The sequence below is a fragment of the Rhinopithecus bieti genome, unplaced genomic scaffold, assembly GCF_001698545.2.
Source record: "Rhinopithecus bieti isolate Rb0 unplaced genomic scaffold, ASM169854v2 scaffold_61298, whole genome shotgun sequence".
Classification (NCBI taxonomy): Eukaryota; Metazoa; Chordata; class Mammalia; order Primates; family Cercopithecidae; genus Rhinopithecus; species Rhinopithecus bieti.
Genome location: NW_016823727.1, coordinates 674,573 through 696,966, shown reverse-complemented (window position 1 = coordinate 696,966; position 22,394 = coordinate 674,573). Strand labels below are relative to the sequence as shown.

The window sequence follows — 22,394 nt, the reverse complement described above, 5'->3', positions numbered from 1 at the left end:
TTTCTTCATCTAAGAAATGGGAATAATAATAGCACGCACGCACCTCAGGGGTGGTTAGGAGCATAAAATGGGGATAACTCCTGTAAAGCACTAAGAAACGTGCCTTGCGTGTAGTAAACTCTTAATTACTGCTTGCTATCATTGATATTATCTTTTTTTTTTTGAGACAGCATTTTGCTCTGTTGCCCAGGCTGGAGTACAGTGGCAAGATCATGGGTCACTGAAGCCTTGACCTCCTGAGCTCCAGTGATCCTCACCTCAGTTTCCTGAATAGCTAGGACTGACTATAGGCACACACCACCATGCCCTGCTAATTGTTTTATTTTTTTGGAGAGAAATGGTCTCACTATGTTGCCCAGGCTGGTCTCGAACTCCTGAGCTCAAGCAGTCCTCCCACCTTGGCCTTCCAAAGTGCTGGGATTATTTTTTATTCACCAAGTTTGAAATCTTTGGTAGTATCCTAGCTGAGGAGGCATCCAGGGAGTTTCTGGACAGAATATTTAACTGATACTGTGAAAATCTGCTAACAGTGGTTGTTTTTCTTTCTGGGAAGCAGGGTTCCTTGTCTGGCTGCTGTTCCCTCTTGGTCACGTGGGCACACTATGATTAAATCATTCCTAGTAAATCTTGGATTTAATAATAAATTCATTACCAATGATCACACTTTGGAACATGGTCCCCTACCTGTAACATACTAAGAAACTAGAAATGTATTCGGCATTTACCAAAACATTCTTCTCTCTCTCTCTCTTTTTTTTTTTTTTTTTTTGAGACAGGGTCTCACGCTGTAACCCAGGCTGGAGTGCAGTGTTACAATCACGGCCTTGATCTCCCAGACTCAAGCAATCCTCCCACCTCAGCCTCCCGGGTAGCTGGGATTGCAGGTGCACACTACCATGCCCAGCTAATTTTTTGTGGTTTTTGTAGAGATGAGGTCCTCCTATGTTGCCAAGGCTGGTCTCAAACGCTTGGGCTTAAGTGATCCACCCACCTTGGCCTCAACAAGTACTGGCATTACAGGTGTGAGCCACCGCACCTGGCCAAAACCCTCTCTTAATGGAACATACATCTCAGATTCTGGAAATATCTGTTACCCCGGGGCATATTTCTTTCTTTCTTGTGACTAACATTCTGCTTTTTTAGTTATTCACATACATAAACTGACGAATAATAAATCTGGGAATTTGTCATTAAAAACTGCATATTTCAAACACAATCAGTAATCCTCAAAAAGTAGAGACATGTTTACATTTCTTTGGTGAAAGTGTAGGAACACAGGGACATGGGAATCATTTTTTAAAAAATATTTTCAGACAAATCATTTTCTGAGAGACTTAAAAAAAGAAACTGTCAGTCATTTGAGGTGTACCCTTTTGCTTCTATTCCATTTTTATCATACCAATCTCTCTTGCAAAATTGAGGTTATTCATAAATATTTCCCTTCCAAACTGTGGGAAATAAGATGTGAGTTTGGCCCTTTGATAAAGTTAGGTTCAGGGACTGCTTATCATTGAAACAATGAGCACAAAAGCAATTCAGTTCTGGGACTTCTCACAAAACTCAGCGGGCCAGGCAGTGCTCACTCTTGTTCTCAAGCATTCCAGGGGAGTGGCAGGGGGACGGCCAGCACGAGACATTTTCAAGGTTCTTTTTCCCACCCTTTAGAATTGGTAAGTCTCTGATCGTTTAGAAAAGGATTTGTTTTGCAAGAACCCAAAGTGTCCCCAAGAACTATGTTTACCCATAATAGGCCTTGCTCTCTGTTTAACATAGCCAGATGGACACTGCTATTTGGCTCATGGTCATATCCCCACAGATTTGACCTCATTTAGAGGACACTATTAAAAGATTATCCTATTATTGAGAATTTCCATTGCATCAAATAGTAAATATTAGTAACATTCCTCTACAGGGAAAATGATGTAAGAAGAGGGCAAGACTGTGTTGACCTCAGGCAAATCACATGGATAGGTATGTGGCAATTATGAAACTCAGTACTGCCTAATAAAGCCCAATGGCACACAGAGTAAAGGTCCAGGGGCAGAGACTTTCCCAGTAGCTCTCGAAGGAAGTGTTCAGGTTCCACTGAAGTCACAGATGGAAGTCTTAGTACCGAGGTGGTTATTTTGAAAGAGGCTAAGGAGGAGAAAGTGCATGTAGCAGGATGGCAGGATGGGATGATGGGATGATGGGATGTTGAGATGATGGGATGATGGGATGTTGGGATGTTGGGATAATGGGATGATGGGATGTTGAGATGATGGGATGATGGGATGATGTGATGTTGGGATGTTGGGATGATGGGATGATGGGATGATGGGATGTTGGGATGATGGGATGATGGGATGTTGGGATGATGGGATGATGGGATGTTGGGATGATGGGATGATGGGATGTTGGGATGATGGGATGATGAGATGTTGGGATGATGGGATGATGGGATGTTGGGATGATGGGATGTTGGCATGTTGGGATGATGGGATGATGGCATGTTGGGATGATGTGATGTTGGGATGATGGGATATGGGATGCTGGGATGATGGGATGTTGGGATGTTGGGATGATGGCATGTCGGGATGATGGCATGTTGGGATGATGGCATGTTGGGATGACAGGATGATGGGAGTGGGAATGGGGTCATGAGGGGGCCAGCTCCACCTTCTTCTTTACATTTACAAAATGAGGAACATAAGGTTTCTTTCTTTTCCTTTTCCTTTTTTTTCCACTTTGGAAGCCAAATGATGCTCATACGAAATTTCAAACTGCACTGGAAGGCTGCAAGTGATTTGAGAATCAAGACCTTAAGAAACGATTCTAATAGTAACCTATCTTTTTGAATGTTGCTAGAAAAGGTACTTGAAAGAGCCATGAAGGAAGCAGACTCTAGTCATAGAGGACTGGGAAGACACTGGGACCCAACAATTTGGTAAACTAGACAAAACTAAACTTTCAGTTCTGATTTTACTTGAACATACTTTAAAAACAATTGGTTGGCCAAATTTTGTTTTATAAAATAAATTACAGGCCAAGTGCGGTGGCTCAGGCCTGTAATCCCAGCATTTTGGGAGGCCGGGGCAGGTGGATCTCCTGAGGTCAGGAGTTTGAGACCAACCTGGCCAACATGGTGAAACTCTGTCTCTACTAAAAATACAAAAATTAGTCAGGCGTGGTGGCGGGTGCCTGTAATCCTAGATACTAGGGAGGCTGAGGCAGGAGAATTGCTTGAACCCAGGAGGCGAAAGTTGCAGTGAGCCGAGATCACACCACTGCACTCCAGCCTAGGTGGAGTGAGACTCCGTCTCAAAAAAAAAAAAAGAATTACAAAAGTAGTACATGATTAGTGAAAGAAAGTCAAGCAATACGAATGCATGTAAAATAAGAAAGGAAAAATCTCCTTCCTTCTTTGCCAGACAGGGACCAATACTGTTACAATCTGTCTCTCTTTCAGAACTTTTATTTGTGTATTTGAGACAGGGTCTTATTCAGTCACCCAGGCTGGAATACAGTGGCATCATCATAGCTCGCTGTAATCTTGAATTCACTGTAAGCTTGAACTGCTATGCTCAAGACATCCTCCTGCCTCACCCTCCTGAGTAGTTGAAACTACAGGTGTGCACGATCATGCCTGGCTATTTTTTTTTTTTTTTAAGAGATGGAGGTCTCACTCATTGCCCAGGCTGGTCCCAAACTCCTGGCCTTATGAATCCTCCCATCTCAGCCTCTAAAAGTGCTGATTGCAAGTGTGAGCCACCGTGCCTGGCCCTCTTTCAGAACTTTAAAAACACTATATATATTATAAATGTGTTTTTGGGGTGGGGCTAATTATGTATGTTCTGTAATTTTTTTAACTTAATGTTTTATGGACTTTTTTAACTCTTTTAAAAAATTTCTACTCTTTTAAAGTGGGTATTTGTTATTTTGAATAAAGGGAAATGGAAAATTCTGTATCTGATGTATTTAAAATATTTTTATTGGTATGCTATACTTACCAACATGTTTTATGAGTTGCTTCTAAATGATAACCATACTAGATAGTGGTCCACCAACCAGGATAAGATAGGATAGGCAAGAAGCTAAGAGACATGCTCCAGGTGAAAAAGCAGATTTCTTAAGACTATGTTCAGTATAATTCCAGTGAAAAAGCAGATTTCTTAAGACTATGTTTAGTATAAATCCAATTATATAAAACATATCTATGTATGCACAGAAAACAGTCTACATTATAGACACCAGAGTGCTAATGGCTCTTATCCCAGGATGGTTGGAATATAAATATTTTTTCCCGTTATGCTTTTTCTGTGTTTTCAACAATGAACATTTATTACTTTTAAAATTAGTTAAAATTAATGTAATATAAAAATCACAATGTATCTGATGAAAAAAGTTTGTGTCTAAAGGCTACAGAAAATAAATCCATCTGAGTTAGCTTCCACTCCATTCCAAAACCCCAGAGTAACAGAGTAGAAGTTGGGCCTTCTTTCATTTTCTTAAATTAATGAATTAGATTTGAGTTCCCTCATTATGAGAAGATAATCTTTAGCATCACTGAAAGAGTTAATCAAGAAATGAGACAAAAATCAGGAGATCGTATTCCTTTATTACATATATGAAATATAAAAACAAATTAACAAAGCAATATATATATATTTTTGCAAGTCCACAGGACTTCAGGGAAAAAATGGTTCTGTATGTGAAATTATTCATATGGCACTGTGTTCATGTTTTGTATATTCAAGTACAAAAGAAACTATGTATAGTGGTTATGCATGGGTATAGAAGATGAATAATAATGAAAAACTGTGATTTGTTTACTATCACATACATTGTGTTAAAAAACAGGTAAATATAATGACTTACTGTTAAGAAAGACAAGGAGGAAAACTGTTTCAATGTTCAGGTTTAAATACTAAGCACAAAAATATAACAAATTCTGTGTCTACAATAATTTTTGAAGTGTATACAAATGCATTGCAAATGAGCTTTTAAAATTTAAAGTCCATTTCCACTTTAGCCAAGCATATGTCTACATTTATGATTTCTTTCTCTTATTCTAAAGTCTCTTCTGGTTTAGTTTTTTAAAAAGTTTCATCATGGCTGTCATCTTGGAATCTAGCTTCCAGCTCGAAGCTGAGTCTTCATGCATACATATTCTCCTTTCTGGTTGCATCTTCACCTAGTTTCTCCAAGTATTCAGAGTTAAATAGCACAACTTCTTTTATATGGTCACTTTTGTCCACCTGTAGTGGCAGCGCTTTTGCTTCAGTAGGCTTTCTCACACACTCTTTTCTTTCTTCCAACAGCAGTCTCCAAACGTTCACAACACAAGTGGTACGTAGTAAAGTGCTTTATACAAGGAAATACTATATACACGTGGAGAGGCTCCATTTAACACCTACAGACCAAAGTTCATGCATAACACACAAGAGAAGGCTCTTTTTTAAGAAACACCTTTTCTGATAGTAGGGTTGGGAATTCCTTAAAACCTCATTCATTACTTTAGCATCAAATGTAAGTAACATAGCTGAAGCTGGAAGGCGTCCTTGTTAGAGGTACTGCCCTTAATGGATTACTGCTAAATGTCATGCTGCTATTAAAATATCCTTAATAGTTAAGAATTTCAGAATCAGTCCCATAGAAAACAGATATCAGTGTAGGGGTTTTCATTTGTCTTCATGAAATAAAACTACATTTAAACATGGGTCCAGAAGAGATAAGTTGGATGAGACCCATGCATTCAAACATTTCTATACGTTTTGGCACTTTAAAAAATTCCAGTTTCCTGTCTGAGGTCTTCTTGCTCTAAAATTTGTGTTTTGTACATAGAGAAGTGCCATCATGTGCTATCCATCTTAATGCTACTTGCACTCTCTTTTTAAAATATCCATGACTTTTCTTCCAAGAGAAGGTTTCCAGTGCTGGACAAAGCTTTTCATATTCACAATTAGTTTGCCTGTTCTTACATCCTCATGTCCTGCTACAAGGTATTCCAAACCTAAAAGAGAACAAAATTAGGGGCTATATAGTATCATACTTTATTGAAGGGAGAGATGTGACTCCAGCAGGTTTTCTTTTGTATTTATTTTGAGACAAGGTCTTGCTCTGTCATGGGCCGGAGTGTAGTGACATAATCCTGGCTCACTGCAGGCTTGATATCCTGGGAGTAGGTAATCCTCCCTCCTCAGTCTCCCAAGTAGTTGGGACTACAGGTGTGTGCCACCACTCCCAGCTAATTTTTTCAAATTTTTTGTTGAGATGGGGTTTCATCATGTTGCCCAGGCTGGTCTTGAGCTCCTGGACTCAAGCCATCTGCCCACCTCGGCCTCCCAAAGTGCTGGGATTACAGGTGTGAGCCACCACGCCTGGCTGACTCCAGCAGTTTTATATATTCAGGGTTGGAATAAGGAGTAAGAAACATTAATAGCTGCCATTTAGTAAGCATTTACTATGCTTAGCGCATGTATGCTTTACATGTATGCTTTACATGTATGATCTCATTTAGCTTTGAAAATAACCCTGTGAGGTAGATATTTTTTCCTTCTTGTTTTGCAAATGAGGAAACTGAGGCTCAGCAAGGCTAAGAAACTTGTTTGATATCTTTTTGTAAGTATAGCAGCACCTGGACTCAAACTCAGATCATGCTGATTCTAGAACCTTTTCTTTGTACTATACCACACTCTGTGGCAAAGAACTGAGGGTTCTAGGGACACTCACCATACTGCCCTAGATCAGTACATCTTGGAGACTCACTGTGTATGGTAGTATGTATTAAGGTTTTTTTGTTTTTTTGTTTTGTTTTGTTGTGTTTTTGGATAGAGTCTCGCTCTGTTGCCCAGGCTGGAGTGCAGTGGTGCCGTCTTGGCTCACTGCGACCTCTGCCTCCTGGGTTTAAGCAATTCTTGTGCCTTGGCCTCCCAAGTAGCTGGGACTGCAGGTATGCACCCCCACGCCTGGCTTTTATATTTTTAGTAGAGACAGGGTTTTACTGTGTTGGCCAGGCTGCTCTTGAACTCCTGACCTCAGGTGATCCGCCTGCCTCAGCTTCCCAAAGTGCTGGGATTATAGGCATAAGCCACCATGCCCAGCCTAAGGAGGATTTTTATAAAAGTGAAACAATCATTTAGGAAAACATATAGGAAAGAAGCTATGAATTATAGAAAATAACACATATTCCCTATATAAAGCCTATGTGTTTTTGGAATAGGATGTTTGTTTGTCATACATTAAAAAAAAACAAAACTAAATAAATGATAAAACTTGCCTGGATCTTGTGATGACCCTGTATTCAAAATTCCTTTCAAGCTTTAGATAACAAATTTTAGCTAATATATCCAAGAAATGAAAGAATAGACTCATTACCTATAGATTAGTAAAAAGAAATACAGTAATTGCCCTTAGTTAATGTTTGTAATAATGTAGATTTTGGTATTTAGGAAAAGCTTTTAAATATTATAGGCTAGATAAAATAATTATGTTTATAAAATAAAATTTTCCAATATAAAATAGAGATATACTTTTAAAACTAAATTACATGAAAGCTAGATGCTAAAATTCAACTGAAAATATCAATTTAATTTCACAATTTAAATTGATTTCATTGCTCATTTTTCAATGAAATGACTGAGAAAAAAATGTCATCCAAGTAGTATGAACACCTATAACAACCATACAGGCTTCTTGGAAAATGGCTTATTCCAGGTTCAGGGCAGGAAGTTGAGCATGGGACATCTTATTGTGTTAAAAACAAGAAAGCTTTCAAAGATGAATGTGTGTCTTTTTATTTTTTTATTTTTTATTTTTTTTGAGACGGAGTCTCGCTCTGTCACCCAGGCTGGAGTGCAGTGGCCGGATCTCAGCTCACTGCAAGCTTGGTCTCCCGGGTTTACGCCATTCTCCTGCCTCAGCCTCCCGAGTAGCCAGGACTACAGGCGCCCGCCACCTCGCCTGGCTAGTTTTTTTGTATTTTTTAGTAGAGACAGGGTTTCACTGTGTTAGCCAGAATGGTCTTGATCTCCTAACCTCGTGATCCGCCCATCTTGGCTTCCCAAAGTGCTGGGATTACAGGCTTGAGCCACCGCGCCCGGCCGAATGTGTGTCTTTTTAAAAGGACGCAGCAGCTAGCAGGACAGAGTTATAATGTGTCAAAGCTGTGGTAAGTTGAGCACCAAGAAACACAATAATTGTGTGTATGAAAACACATTAAATCCATAGAAATCCATAATTCCAAAATGACACCAAAAATGAGAAAGTCAGAGAAAAATTAATTTGTCATCTTTAGAGGCAGCTGTTAAAACCATTTCTTACTTTGAAAATTAGAAACTAAAGGGAAAGAATGTAGCATTTATCCTGTCTTTACACTAAGAACTATATTTCATGGTAACCTAGTTGCCCAGCTTGGGAGAGAAAGCCCTCTTACAGAAGAATGCCAGCTAATAAGAGAAGAGAATTCGAAAGAATTAGAAAAACATCATTTCTCAGACTCTAATGAAGTTATTGATTCAGGAAAGGATTATCAATTGGTGACAAAGTCATTAAATGAATGGTGAATGGAAAGCTGGATGCTCATAGAATGCTACGTAATACCACACTCATTCTTTTCTATCTCTAAAGGTAAAACAAAACTTTGGCAGTGGAGAGATCAGGCTGCCTTCGTTGTAGTCCAAAGGTCAAGCTTACAGAGACTGATGGGAGGTTATCCAGGTACCATGTGCATTCGACATGATTCAACATGAAGCACACGATGATATCTATAATGGATTCAAGCCAAAATGTTTGTCTTGAATCAATCAAGCCTTTCTTCAGAGATTACAGGAGATAGAAGAGATAGAGGAACAAGCTAAACACTACCATAAATGAACCAACCACACAAATGTTGATGGTCAGATAAGGGACAGGGCATCTGATCTGGTTTCCTCAACAAGTCATAAAAAAGGAACCGTGCCAGAATAAAAGAGACTTGAGGGACTGAAAAACTAGATGTGTGATCCTGGATTGAATACTGGAAAGGACAAATCAGCTCTAGAGGACATTTTGGGATCAGTTGGGAAATAGAAATATGACCTGAGTATTAGATAATATAAAAATAAACTAAAATTGAAGGTAAAGCTTATTAACAGAATAATGCAGGTTACAGAATGGAGCATATACTATGATATCATTTTGGTTAAAAATATAATACATATACCCAGAGGAAAATTAGAAATGATTTCCTAAGCTATTAACAGAGATGATCTCTGGGGACAGAAATGTGAAATTTAAAATTTCCCCTAAACATCTCCCCTCCCCTCCACTCACCTTTCCTTCCCTTCTTCTTTTTTTTTTGACAGAGTCTCACTCTGTCACCCAGGCTGACATGCAGTGCACCATCTCAACTCTGTAGCCTCGATCTCCCTAGGCTCAGGTAATCCTCCCACCCCAGCCTTCTGAGTAGCTAGGACAACAGGCTCATGTCACCATACCTGGCTAATTTTTGTATTTTCTGTAGAGATGGACTTTCACCATGTTGCCCAGGCTGGCCTCGAACTCCTAGGCTCAAGCGATCCGCCCACCTTAGCCTCCTAAAGTGCTGGGATTACAGGTGTGAGCCACTGCACCCCGCTAAAAGATTATAAAAGGAAACTAATCCTAAACTTAAAAAAAAGCTATTTTGGTGTTTTCAGAAAAAGAGAAAAAGGAAAATAATGACAGATGTTTCAAACACTGGAGAGTACAATGTAAAATGAATGAAAAGGCATTTAAATTATAAAAGGCAACCTTAGCTTCTGCATGAAAAAGAACCTCAGTATTTAATTAACTGACTAGTTAAAAATATAGTAGCCTTAAAATTGTTTGTATAATGTCTAAAATAATAAAGTCCCCATTTAAAATATAGTAATCAATTTTAAGAAACTTCACGCTTAGGGCTGGATGCAATGGCTCTCGCCTGTAATCCCAGTGCTTTGGGAGGCTGAGGTGGGAGGACTGCTTGAGGCCAGGAGTTTGAGAGCAGCCTGGGCACCATAGGAAGACCCTGTCTACAAAAACACAAACAAACAAAAATTAGCCGGGTGTGGTGGCACGTCTGTAGTCCTAGCTACTCGGGAGGCTGAGGCGGGAGGATTGCTTGAGCCTGGGAAGTCGAGGCTGCAGTGAGCAGTGATAGTACCACCACTCTAGCCTGGGCAACAGAGCAGAGAACCCTGTCTTTAAACAAAGAAAAAAAGAAAGAAAGAAATCTCAGGGTTAAGTCTGGTATTTTTACATGAATTTACTTTGAAACTATAAATAGAATAAACAGGAATTTACCATTAAAGTATAAATATAAGTTAAATTGATAAAAACAATACTGAATAAAACCATAAATTATGAAGCAGCATCACACCAAAAATAAACATGCAAAACAATGTTCTTTTCCACCTCTTATTAGCATTTATATTTTATTTTCCTATCTCTGGGGTTTTGACATCTTCTGTGCTACATGTTTGAGAACACGAAGTTTATTTTGTATCCATAGAAAAAGAAAATATAATACTTTAGTGCTAGTCTTGGTATTCTAAAATATATGACTGATGAATGAGTACATGTATGCATGAATTAAGAATGAATGAATATGCAGGGATACCCAATAGGATTGTTTCTTTTCCAAAGTAGCCAAGGAAGCAGGTTGGCATGTAAGGTTTCAGTTTTCTTATCAGCTTTCTTTGGCCTTAGCTATTGAACTTGTAAAAATGGAAAAACAAAGTAAAATGAAAGAGTGTCTGGTTTTGCTTTGGCAAGTTCCAGTCTTTTCTTCAAAGCAAGTAAACATGTTTTCAAGAATTCTTTGAATAATTGCTCTTATGTTTTCAATTGTGATGAACTCAGTTGATTCTTTGACTTGGCTTGGCAAAAACCTGATTAGGAAGTATGGTTCACTTCCTGGAGGGTGGCTCAGATGGTCAAAGCTTTTGTTTTTAATGTCTCACTAAACTGGGCAGACTTTTTTTTTTTTTTTTTTTTTTGCCAAGACAGTAGGAAAGCTCTTATAAGAGATGCCTCTAAGCACAAATCACTGGGAAATATAACTTACATGAATTATTTTTAGTTTCCTGTATTCAAAGCCCAAGATTCTTATTACTTCAATTTGTTCTTTGGAATTTTATTTATTTATGTATTTTTAATTTCTTTTGAGATAGGGTCTTGCTCTGTTTGCCCAGGCTGGAGTGCAGTGGCTCAATCATGGCTCACTGCAGCCTTGACCTCCTGGGCTCAAGTGATCCTCCTACCTCAGCCTTCCAAGTAGTTGGGACTACAGGGATGTGCTACCACACCCAACTAATTTTTTAAAAAATTATTGTAGATACTGGGTCTCACTATGTTGCCCAGACTGGTCTTGTACTCCTGGGCTCAAGCTATCCTCCCACCTTGGGCTCCTAAAGCTGAGATTACAGGCATGAACCACCATGCCCAGTCTGTTTGTTTGTTTATTTATTTATGTAATTTAAAGTGTTATTTTTCATCTTTTCCTTATTAAAATCTAAATTGATTTAAATACATTATTGAAAGGGTAGAAAAAGATGTGAGAGATTGGTCAATACTTGGCCAAAATCAAAAGTTCTGTATCAATGTTGAGTTTGTTTAGACTGAGGGGATATTTTATTGTTAGTTTATGCTTTCTCTCTTTCTCTTTCAGTTATCTGTTTCTCTCAAATTTATTAATCAAAGACTGCAAACGACTTTTTTTTTTTTTTGAGACGGAGTCTTACTCTGTCGCCCAGGCTGGACTGCAGTGGCATGATCTCAGCTCACTGCAACCTCTGCCTCTTGGTCTCAAGTGATTCTCCTGCCTCAGCTCCTGGGTAGCTGGGACTACAGGTGCGTGCCACCACACAAGGCTAAGTTTTGTATTTTTAGTAGAGACGGGGTTTCACTATGTTGGCCAGGCTGGGTGCAAAAGACTTCTTATTAACATTAACAACGGGTTTATATGGGGAAGGAATTAGACCACAAACATAAATAATGCACCTGTTTCATCAGTGTGACTAAGACACAGATGACAATCACACAAGCAGGGAGATGCAGAGTATTTTTTGAATTATGATTTGTTTTATTAGAACCTGCTAAGTATTATGTTACCATTGTCTGGGTACTAATGGTAGGTATTGAAGACACTGTGACCAAAAGCCTAAACCCCATCCTCAAATTTGACGAGAGAGACAGAGAAATAAGCAGCTTATGACCCAGGATAACGCATGTGTTTGGGGCAAGAACCCTGGTGCTTATTTATTCGTCTTCACTTCTGCTATAACATTTAAAGGTGCAAATCAAATTTCACTCCATTTCAAGTTGCTCTAAAATCCTACAGTTCTTGTTTTGTTTATTTCTGCTGTTTCTAATTTGAAACCAGAAATATCATTTCATGAAAAACAAGATGATGAGAACTTGAGAGCTGTTTTCTCTCTAGGAGAAACAGATGCTTTTCAAGCAATAGTCAAAATGAATTCAATATTATTTCCACAGATGGAATTTTGCATTTGAACTTCCTTTGGGAACAGGTTCTACTGTAATAGGACCTGGCTTTCAGATAAAGAGTAAGTGGCAGATAAATTCATGAAAGTGCTTTCTATGCAACTGGCACCTGGAACCAATCTGAGTCTCCTCTTTTAGGATAGAGAGTATTATATTTCTGGATTTTAAAATATTAAGCTTTTATAGAGCACATGGAAGAGAAATAATTTTTCGATGTTAGTTCAAAGAATTACATTTGGATTTTCCGCAGGAGTCAGATGGTGAAAAGGAGAGATGTTCTTGCTGAATTTATTTATGCTGTGCTTCAGAGGATGTAAGACAAGCAGCAAATCAGCAGAGACAAGGCAGATACTAAGATAGGAAAGTCTAATACTCACCAGGATTGAGGATTGGACAAGTGCATCCTCTGTCCGTCCATGATTCTGGATATAATGTTCGCTTTCCTCGGAAAATCTTCAGTTTGGTAGATTTTAAGACCTTTTTAATCTTCACATTGACCTCAACATGAGTACCTTTATCATGAGCTGATAAAATCTTTATTTTTAGCACTGTTAACAACACAGAAGTCAAAACACATAGAATTTCATATTATCATTTGAAGTTTGAACAACACGTAAGTACGCATTTCAGAATACAATGGAAAGGTGAATTGATGATGAAGATGTGAAAATTTGCTTTAAAAATCATTAGGCATTAACTTGGATGGAGTTAGAGGCCATTATTCTAAGGAAAGTAACTCAGGAATGGAAAACTAAACCTCATTATGTTCTCACTTATAAGTGGGAGCTAAGTCCTAAGAATGATATAACACTTAGTGTGGGGACTCGGGGAAGGGTGAGAGGAGGTGAGGGATAAAAGACTACATATTGGGTACAGTGTACACTGCTTGGGTGATGGGTGTACTAAAATCTCAGAAATCACCACTAAAGAACTTATCCGTGTAACCAAAAACCACCTGTTCCCCCAAAACTATTGAAATAAAGTAAAATAAAAACACTAAATTAAAAAAAGTCATAGGCTCATTCAGTTTTGCACTGGCTTTATCTCATTTCTCTATATTAACTATATTCTTATTTGTTAGGCAATTTCAAATGTGACTCCCTGCAATATCATTATCCTAAGAGAATATCAACCATTTGCCTATTGCAATTATAATCTTAAATACATTCAGCTACCACATCTAAACAGAGAGAAGAAACATAGGAAGTAGAATTATCCTGGCTTTTATTTAGGTTCTGACTATATTATTCTTTTGTGGCTGATTGTGTTTAATGTTATGATAGAGAGCAAAATGCTACTGCTAAAATATATTTTGCATATTCTAAAGAGATTAAATGATATGATTCACTACTTAATATTCTTCTCCTGCCATAAAATGCAAGCTGACTGGAGTTAGGGAAGCTATCCCTTCATGGGTGTCCAACCTCTTGACTTCCCTGGACCACACTGGACCACACATAAAGTACACTAACACTAATGATAGCTGATGAACTAAAAAAATGTCTGTGCATAATTTTTGTGATATCCGCCACTCCAGATAAGCCAAAAAGTCCTCACATTCAAAGGGCTGGACACCCATGCATGACGGTGGAGCTCAAGTATTCTGTATGACTCATGATTCTATTATGCCCTCCCATTGATGAAATTGATGTGGCTGGGGATTAAGTAATGAAGTAAGTTGGGGTTGGAATGAAAGTAAAGCTAAGGATCACTGAGCTACTCAGGAACACTAGGAAACATAGGGAAGTTCTTTTATGTTTTTGAGATGGAGTCTCGCTCTATCATCCAGGCTGGAGTACAATGGCGCTATCTCTGCTCCGTGCAACCTCCGCCTCCGAGGTTCAAGCAATTCTTCCTGCCTCAGCTTCCTGAGTAGTGGGATTACAGGCCACCACAGGGACTTACTTCCACAGGGAAGTTCTTATCGGCTTATCCACATCTCCATGGAAGAGTGTGTGCAATGAGAGCACCCTATCTTGGCTGGTCTCATACTCTGAGAATACAGCTGTCAGACAGCTATGTTTATGGAGTCATCACATTTTAGACTTCTAAGGGGTCTTAAAAGCTCACATATTTTATATATGAGGAAGCGAGTTTTAAGAAATTAAGGCCAGGTGCAGTGGCTCACACCTGTAATCCTAGCACTTTGGGAGGCTGAGGTGGGTGGATCACCTGAGGTCAGGAGTTTGAGACCAGCCTGGCCAACATACAATGAAATCCCGTCTCTACTAAAAAATACAAAAAATTTAGCTGGGCATGGTGGTGCATGCTTGTAGTCCCAGCTACTTGGGAAGCTGAGCCAGGAGAAATGCTTGAAACCGGAAGGCAGAGGTTGCAGTGAGTCCAGATCATGCCACTGCACTCCAGTCTGGGTGACAGAGCAAAACTCCATCTCTCAAAAATAAATAAATAAATAAATAAATAAATAAATAAATAAATAAATAAAATAAAATAAACTCGCGAACTATAGGGAACTGTTCAAGTTCACATAACTGGTTGGCTAGAGGTAGAGTTTGGACTAGAACCCCGATGAGATAAATACATGAAGGACAGGGGGCATAGTGCCCAGCGTGTGGCTAATGCTCAGTAAATGTTCACTATTATTATTCTACTAGACTTGCAAGCTCAAAGAGAGCAGGGACCTTGTCTGTCACTTCTGTTACTCAATAGGTATTTGCTAAAGGAGTAAGCAAGTAAGTCAAGTGTTTTTTTTTTTTTCTATTAAGCCAGGGAATGGGGAGGAGGAAACCAATTTTTTCCAAGACTGTAGCAGTATTGCACTTAATAAGACCAAGATGTTTCATTACATTATTAAGAATGTTCAAATTCTTAAGTAGAAAATTAATGCAGTTGTATTAAAAGATTGGTTATTTGCAAATGCAGAGAGCTACAAAGTTGATGTGATAAGGAGAGCCACTTGATATTTTCACGGAATTAACTGACTTTGAACTAAATTATCATATTTGCTCTTAATAGTCAATGCCATTCCCTCTAAACTGCCTTTCCTTTATTGAGCGCTGTACATTTCAAAAGTTTCCTTCTATTATTTAGCCAAGTTGGAAAGTAGAGAGGGAAGTGTGCATGTAATTTTAGATAAGATTCATGAGGTTTTTTTTTTTTTTACCAGTTATTTACTTTTTAAAATCTTGTATGAGATTAGAGACAATGTTATCGAGAACCTAAACACTTGGTTTCATAAATCATGACTTAAAATTTTCTCTTCATTGTAGTGTATATTTCAGGCCATATATATTATAGATCAATAAAAAATCTCAGGCTGGGTGTGGTGGCTCACGCCTGTCATTCCAGCACTTTGGGAGTCCAAGGCAGGCAGATCATTTGATGTCAGGAGTCCAAAACCAGCCTGGCCAACATGGTGAAATCTCATCTCTGCTAAAAATACAAAAATTAGGCCAGGTGCGGTGGCTCACGCCTGTAATCCCAGCACTTTGGGAGGCTGAGGTGGGCAGATCACGAGGTCAGGAGTTCAAGACCAGCCTGACTGACATGGTGAAACCTCGTCTCTACTAAAAATACAAAAATTAGCTGGGCATGGTGGCACATGCCTGTAGTCCCAGCTACTTGGGAGGCTGAGGCAGGAGAATTGCTTGAACCCAGGAGGCGGAGGTTACAATGAGTCTAGATTGTGCCACTGCACTCCAGCCTGGGCAACAAAGCAAGATTCTGTCTTAAAAAAAAAAGTCTCAGACACTAGGCAAGAATGCGTTAGCAAGATATGATATCTTAATATATTTAATAGTAAATATAAACCCATTTGAATATAGTAACAGTCTTTACTTAGGCAGTGCCATTTCCCTTTTTGTACAGGATGTATTTTCCTGTTCTTTGAAAGACAGGGGTGTCTAGAGTATACAGAAAGGGTGGGGAAGAGACCCAGGTGGACAGCTAGTCTCAGTGCCTCACAAATAGACATCATCTCCCTCCCCCTACCATTTACCGAGCATTGAATATGTGCTAGGTAATGTGCTGCATGCTTTTCAAACATCTTATTCCACAAGGAAGGTGGCATGATCCCTATTTTACAGATGAGGTAACAAGTTTGGAGAAGTTAAGTCTCCCACCCAATAAGCGAGAAATGAAACTCACATAGGTCTGAGCCCAAAGCCTGTGCTCTCAACCATAGTGAAACGCTGCCTTAAACTGATTTCTACTCAGTATTACTGCGTGACAAATGAACACAAGAGTCATTGAAGTGGCTAGAAACATCCCTTTTAGACGAATAAGGCAAGAAGGACCCACGAGAAAGGATTTCATATCATGATTTCTTCTTTCTGCTCTCTGCCTCTTTTTCTTATGGTATAGTAACCCTACCTTTGCTCTATAAGCATCCTGTCCTCCCTGGGACATCCATCACCATCTACATCAGGAAAATCTAGCTCAAGACAGAACACTGTGGTTAGTGTTATTATGTAAGACTAATGCTTTGTGCTTTCATTTATACACAGTGTCATCAGTCAGGCCTCCCATTTTCTAAAAAATTCTCTGAACTTGGTGTGAATAGGTTCTCAGAAGCATTCAAGGATTTCAGACTCACCATATGAATATTTCATTCCACAGAACGCCTTGGCGTTTCCTAATATCTGTTCCTTACATTCGCATTTACCTACAGAAAGTAAACAAAAAATGGTGTTAGTTATTAGAAAAACAAAGAAAGAAAAAACGAGATCAGCAAGTGCATCCAGATAACACATCCCTTAAGCCTAGAGTGCTGTGTACAACATACTCTGTAAGTACCAAGAAGCCCCGAAAGTCATTCAAAAGTAGAGTCTCTTTCTAAATTAAATTAGTTATCTTCCAATAAAGTATTCACCCAAGAGAAATACAGAAGGTAGAAACAATGATATATTTCAATGCTTGTAATTGATGTGGTGATAAATACAGTCTAGTATTAATATTCTGTGCTAACAGAAAGGAACAACTGAATGGAAAACAGTTGTCTTTCTGCAGTTAATGTTCACTACAACAAAAGTGAAATTAAATAAACTGGGCAGTCCCTTGAAGGTAATATTGTCCAATTTTTTTGTTGTTACCCATTTTAAAAGTATTTATTGAGCACCTTTGGTATGCAAGGCATGGTGCTTCGCACTTCAGCACCATAAAGATAAGCAAGATACAATTCTTGCCTTAAGGCTTGCAATTCAGTAAGGTGAAGAAACCAAGTGTATGAAAAGTGATAAAGTGGTAAGTGGTCTGGGAGAGGTACAATCTACTTGGGTGGAAGAGTCACATATGTTTGGGAAGATGGGAAAAAGCTTCTTGGATCAAGAAGGATTTAAAAGGGACTTTGAAGAATAAGTTGAGTATTTTCTCCCAATAGTCTAAATTATATATTGTCACTATTACATGTGAGAGACTTGCCAGGCCATATGGAAGACTTTCAAAATGGCTTTGTGCATAGTTTATTTTATATACATATGTATGTATGTATATATTTATCTACTGAGAGGGAGTCTCGTTCTCTTGCCCAGGCTGAAGTGCAGTGGCTTGATCTCAGCTCATTGCAACCTCTGCCTCCCGGGTTCAAGCAATTCTCCTGCCTCAGCCTCCTGAGTAGCTGGGACTACAGGCACACACCACCACGCCTGGCTAATTTGTATATTTTTAGTAGAGACAAGGTTTCACCATATTGGTCAGGCTGGTCTCGAACTCCTGACCTCAGGCGATTCACTTGCCTCGGCCTCCCAAAGTTCTGGGATTACAGGTGTGAGCCACTTGCATCCAGCCTGTACATAGTTTATATGTAGCAGGGGACCCCAAATTCCTGGTCACGGACTGGTACTGCTTTGTGGCCTGTTAGGAACTGGGAGGTGAGCAGCCAGCGAGTGAGCCGATTTTCAACTGTATTTACAGCCACTTCCCATCACTCACATTACCGCCTGAGCTCTGTCTCCTGTTAGATCTGCAGCGGCATTAGATGCTCATAAAAGTGCCCATCCTACTGTGAACTGTGCGTGTGAGGGCTCTAGGTTGTGCTCTCTTTATGAGAATCTAATGCCTGATGGTCTAAGATGAAACAGCTTCAACCTGAAACCATCCCTGTCCCTGCCATCCATGGAAAAACTGTCTTCCACGAAACCGCTCCCTGGCGCCCAAAAGGTTGGGGATCACAGATGTATAGCATTCTCATACTCATTTATATATTCGTTTCCTCTCTAGACTGTGTCCCTTCAAGACAATGGTTATATCTTATCGACTTTACATTTTCGGAGCCTAGCATGGATAGGATTTTCACTCTTACTGATTTAACAATTAGATATACTTTTCCCCTTTCCTCTCCCCTCCTGCCCTCATGTACTATATTTCATAAGCACTGAGTGGTCAGGACAGCAGCTATTGCTTACTGAGGAGCACTTGCTGTATACCAGGCTGTTTTAAGCATTTTACATTTATTTACTCATTTAAGATTCTCATAGGTAGAAATTTGGTAGGAATATAGAGATAAAAGAGTGAGCAGCCAGGTGTGGTGACTCATTCTTGTGATCCCCGCACTTTGGGAGGTCGGAATGGGTGGACTGCTTGAGCCCAGGAGTCCAAGACCAGACTAGGTAACATAGTAAGGCCTTGTCTCTACAATAAAGATTAAAAATTGTCGAGCACGCAGGCACAGTGGTCGGGTAGGGGGAGCGGTGGAGGGCAGGCTGTGACTCTGGAATCTGTGAACCCCAGCCAGCACTGCTTCCCAAGCCCGCCGCCATGGCCGCCTACAAACTGGTGCTGATCCAGCATGGTGAGAGCGCATGGAACCTGGAGACTGGTACGACTCCGATCTGAGCCCAGCGGGCCACCAGGAGGTGAAGTGCGGCGGGCAGGCGCTGAGAGATGCTGGTTTTGAGTTTGACATCTGCTTCACCTCAGTGCAGAAGGGAGCGACGCAGATCCTCTGGACAGTGCTAGATGTCATTGATCAGATGTGGCCCACCTGTAATGAGGACTTGGCGCCTCAATGAGCGGCACTATGGGGATCTGACCAATATCAGTAGAGCAGAAACTGCTGCAAAGCATGGTGAGGTCCAGGTGAAGATCTGGAGGCACTCCTATGATGTTCCACCACCTCTGTTGGAGCCCGACCATCCTTTCTACAGCAACATCAGTAAGGATCGCAGGTGTGCAGACTTCACAGAAGATCAGTTATCCTCCTGTGAGAGTCTGACGGACACTATTGCTAGAGCTCTGCCCTTTTGGAATAAAGAAATAGTTCCCCAGATCAAGGAAGGGAAACAGGTACTGATTGCAGCCCATGGCAACAGCCTCTGGGGCATTATCAAGCATCTGGAGGGTCTCTCTGAAGAGGCTATCATGGAGCTGAACCTACTGACTGGTATTCCCATTGTCTATGAATTGGACAAGAGCTCAAAGCCCGTCAGGAGCATGCAGTTCCTGGGGGATGAAGGGACTCTGCGTAAAGCCATAGAAGCTGTGGCTGCCCAGGGCAAGGCCAAGAAGTGAAGGCCGATGGGCAGACTACTGTCCCCAGGAGCACCTTCCTTGCCCGGCGTGTCCCTCTGCCCCTCCCTCCTGCACACACCGCACTGATCACATGTGTAGGCATCTTGAGCTGTAGCGGCAGATGGGGACCAGTGTCTCCCATTTTCTTTTAGCCATTTTGTCTCCTGCACCCACTCCCTTTGTACATTCTAGTCAGAATAGCACTTCTAGGGCACGGGTTCTCAGTCCAAGCTGTGGAAAAGCTCCCCTAGTCCAAGAGAGTTTAAAAGTAGTGACTTGGGTTTTTGTGAGTGCTTTGTTTACTAAGAACTTGTGGAGAGGAAGCAGGCTAAGCCATGACCAATGAGGAGAAGCAAGAGAGCCTGTCTGTCCCCAAGAGCCAGTCCTCTGCTCTTCTGTAGTCAGGCCACTGCCTGGGGGCTCTAGTCATTCCAGTGGAAGATGAATGTAACCTGCATCGTGATGTGACAGCTGTTTCCTCCCTGACCCCAGAGGAGCTGGCTCTAGAAGGTTGGGATCAATCCTGAATTTGGTTTAGGTGTTACATTTACTTTTATATATAAAAAAAGAAGTATAGTATATGTATATAATACAAAACAGTAACCCTTCTGGGGTGTCTCATGGCAGTTGAAATAGTCCCACATGTGGTCATCAGAAAATAAGCCATTCCTCACACCAACATGGGATAAGCTCCTTGACCTCGGAGGAGTAGGAGTGCTTCCTGCTGTGTGTTTTAGAATCCCTCTGCTGCCTTGTTTCATGGCAGTGAAATGCCTCTTGGTCCTGTCCAAGTGTGTCTTTCACTGACTGATTTCTGAATCATGTTCTAAGTTGCTTGGCCCTGCCACATAGGTCCAGTGTTCATTTGAGCATAACTGTACTAAATCCTTTCTCCAGATGAGTATAATAAAGGAGTTATGTGCAATTAAAAAAAATTAGCCTGGTGTGGTAGTATGCGCCTGTAGTCCCAGCTACTCGTGGAGGGGAGCATTGGTGGCACTGAGGAGGGAGGATCGCTTGAGCCCAGGAGGTCAAGGCTCAGTAAGGCACGATGGCGCCACTGCACTCCAGCCTGGGCAATAAAGTGAGACTCTGCCAAAAAAAAAAAAAAAAAAAAAGAAAGAAAGAAAGAAAAGAAATTGTAGTAACCTAAGTGAATAGCCTATGGCCTTTGATAATTCCACAAAGCAGAAGAGTACAGTAACTACTGTGCAATAAAACCTAATGGAACTCCAAATGGCATATACTGTTCCTCCACAACGCTCTTCTCTTTAACCCTTCAGCCTAGAAGAGCATACATAGGTCTCTTGTTTGATGACCTTTCTTTGGCTGCTTGCCAACGCTTCTTTTTCATATACTTAGAGCTCAAACATGAATATTTGTTGATCAGGCTTCAGCCCAGATGTGTTTTCTTAAAATAAATCTGGAAGGGAAGAAAAGCTTGTTTAGTTATACTAGGTTATTAGGACATTTAAAAAAAAATGAGCATTTTTTACACTTCTGTGGTACTAGTTAAGGCCAGTTTTGCTATTCAGGAAGTGAAATTTTACATCTGGTGTAAGAAGTGTAGAAATTATGGGTGTTTTGTTGTTGGTAAAGTGTATTATACTCCTGGTTGAAAACTGTTTTTATGGAAACTTATGGGAGGTATATAGGTAGGTAGATTTTTTTTTTCAATGCTTAGAACACTTTTGTTTAAAAAAAGGTGCCCAGAAGCACCATTCTATACTCAATGCAGGAAACTGAATAAAGTCCTCCTCAATCTGGCGCTCATCCAGATGAATTTCAGAGACTCTCTGGGGACATTACAGACCTAACAGCTGCTGTGGACATGAGAGTCTGGAGTCATTCTGGTGCCAGCACTTTATGTGCTTGGCTGGAATGCTGCCAACTCTCTAATAACACGCATGATGGGCTTAGTGAATGTCCTATAGTCCTAAAAACCGGATTATTACAGATTTGGTTTAGCAAACTTGGAGAATTATAAAAAGTCATTGTGTGGTTAGAAAAATAGAAGAGCACTTTTAAAAGTGGCTACTAAAGTTAAAATCATAAAATTCCAGACTATGTAGCATTAAAGCAAAAAAAGTTCATAGTAAAGACTTATTTTATTTTTCAAATGCTGAAAAGATAAATATGATAACTTCATGTTGCCTCATCTTTCCCACCTTCTTTCCTGTTGTGATTGGACAGTGAAGCCATTAGGAAAATTATCATACGATTATGTTAAGTGAAAAAACCATGATACAGATGGGCAAATAACCTTGTTTCTCAGATTTCGGTTCTTGATTCTCGAGGGGTCCATATGTTCTCTACGAGAAGGTTTTAAAACTGTGATTTCTCTCTGATCTAAAACGTGGATTGATGGGTGGATAGAATTTAGGTGGCGGATATGTGAGTGTGCAACTTCTTTTTTTTTTTTTTTTTTTTTTTTTTTTTTTTTT

The 22,394-nt window shown here is 40.0% G+C and overlaps 1 protein-coding gene and 1 pseudogene across 2 annotated transcripts in view; one reads left to right on the top strand and one right to left on the bottom strand.

Annotated features, from left to right (window-relative positions):
• Positions 1-4,582: 4,582 nt before the first annotated feature.
• NTN4 (netrin 4) overlaps positions 4,583-22,394 on the bottom strand; it is a 130,736-nt gene continuing 112,924 nt past the window's right edge. For both annotated transcript variants that reach the window (XM_017861747.1, XM_017861748.1), the window contains exons 8-10: positions 17,039-17,107; positions 12,861-13,031; positions 4,583-5,992 (exon numbers count right to left, since the gene is read on the bottom strand). In XM_017861747.1, the coding sequence (XP_017717236.1) occupies positions 5,856-5,992; positions 12,861-13,031; positions 17,039-17,107 (377 nt within the window). In that variant the 3' untranslated portion in view covers positions 4,583-5,855. The remainder of the gene's footprint in view (positions 5,993-12,860; positions 13,032-17,038; positions 17,108-22,394) is intronic.
• LOC108521791 (phosphoglycerate mutase 1-like) lies at positions 18,171-20,936 on the top strand (annotated as a pseudogene).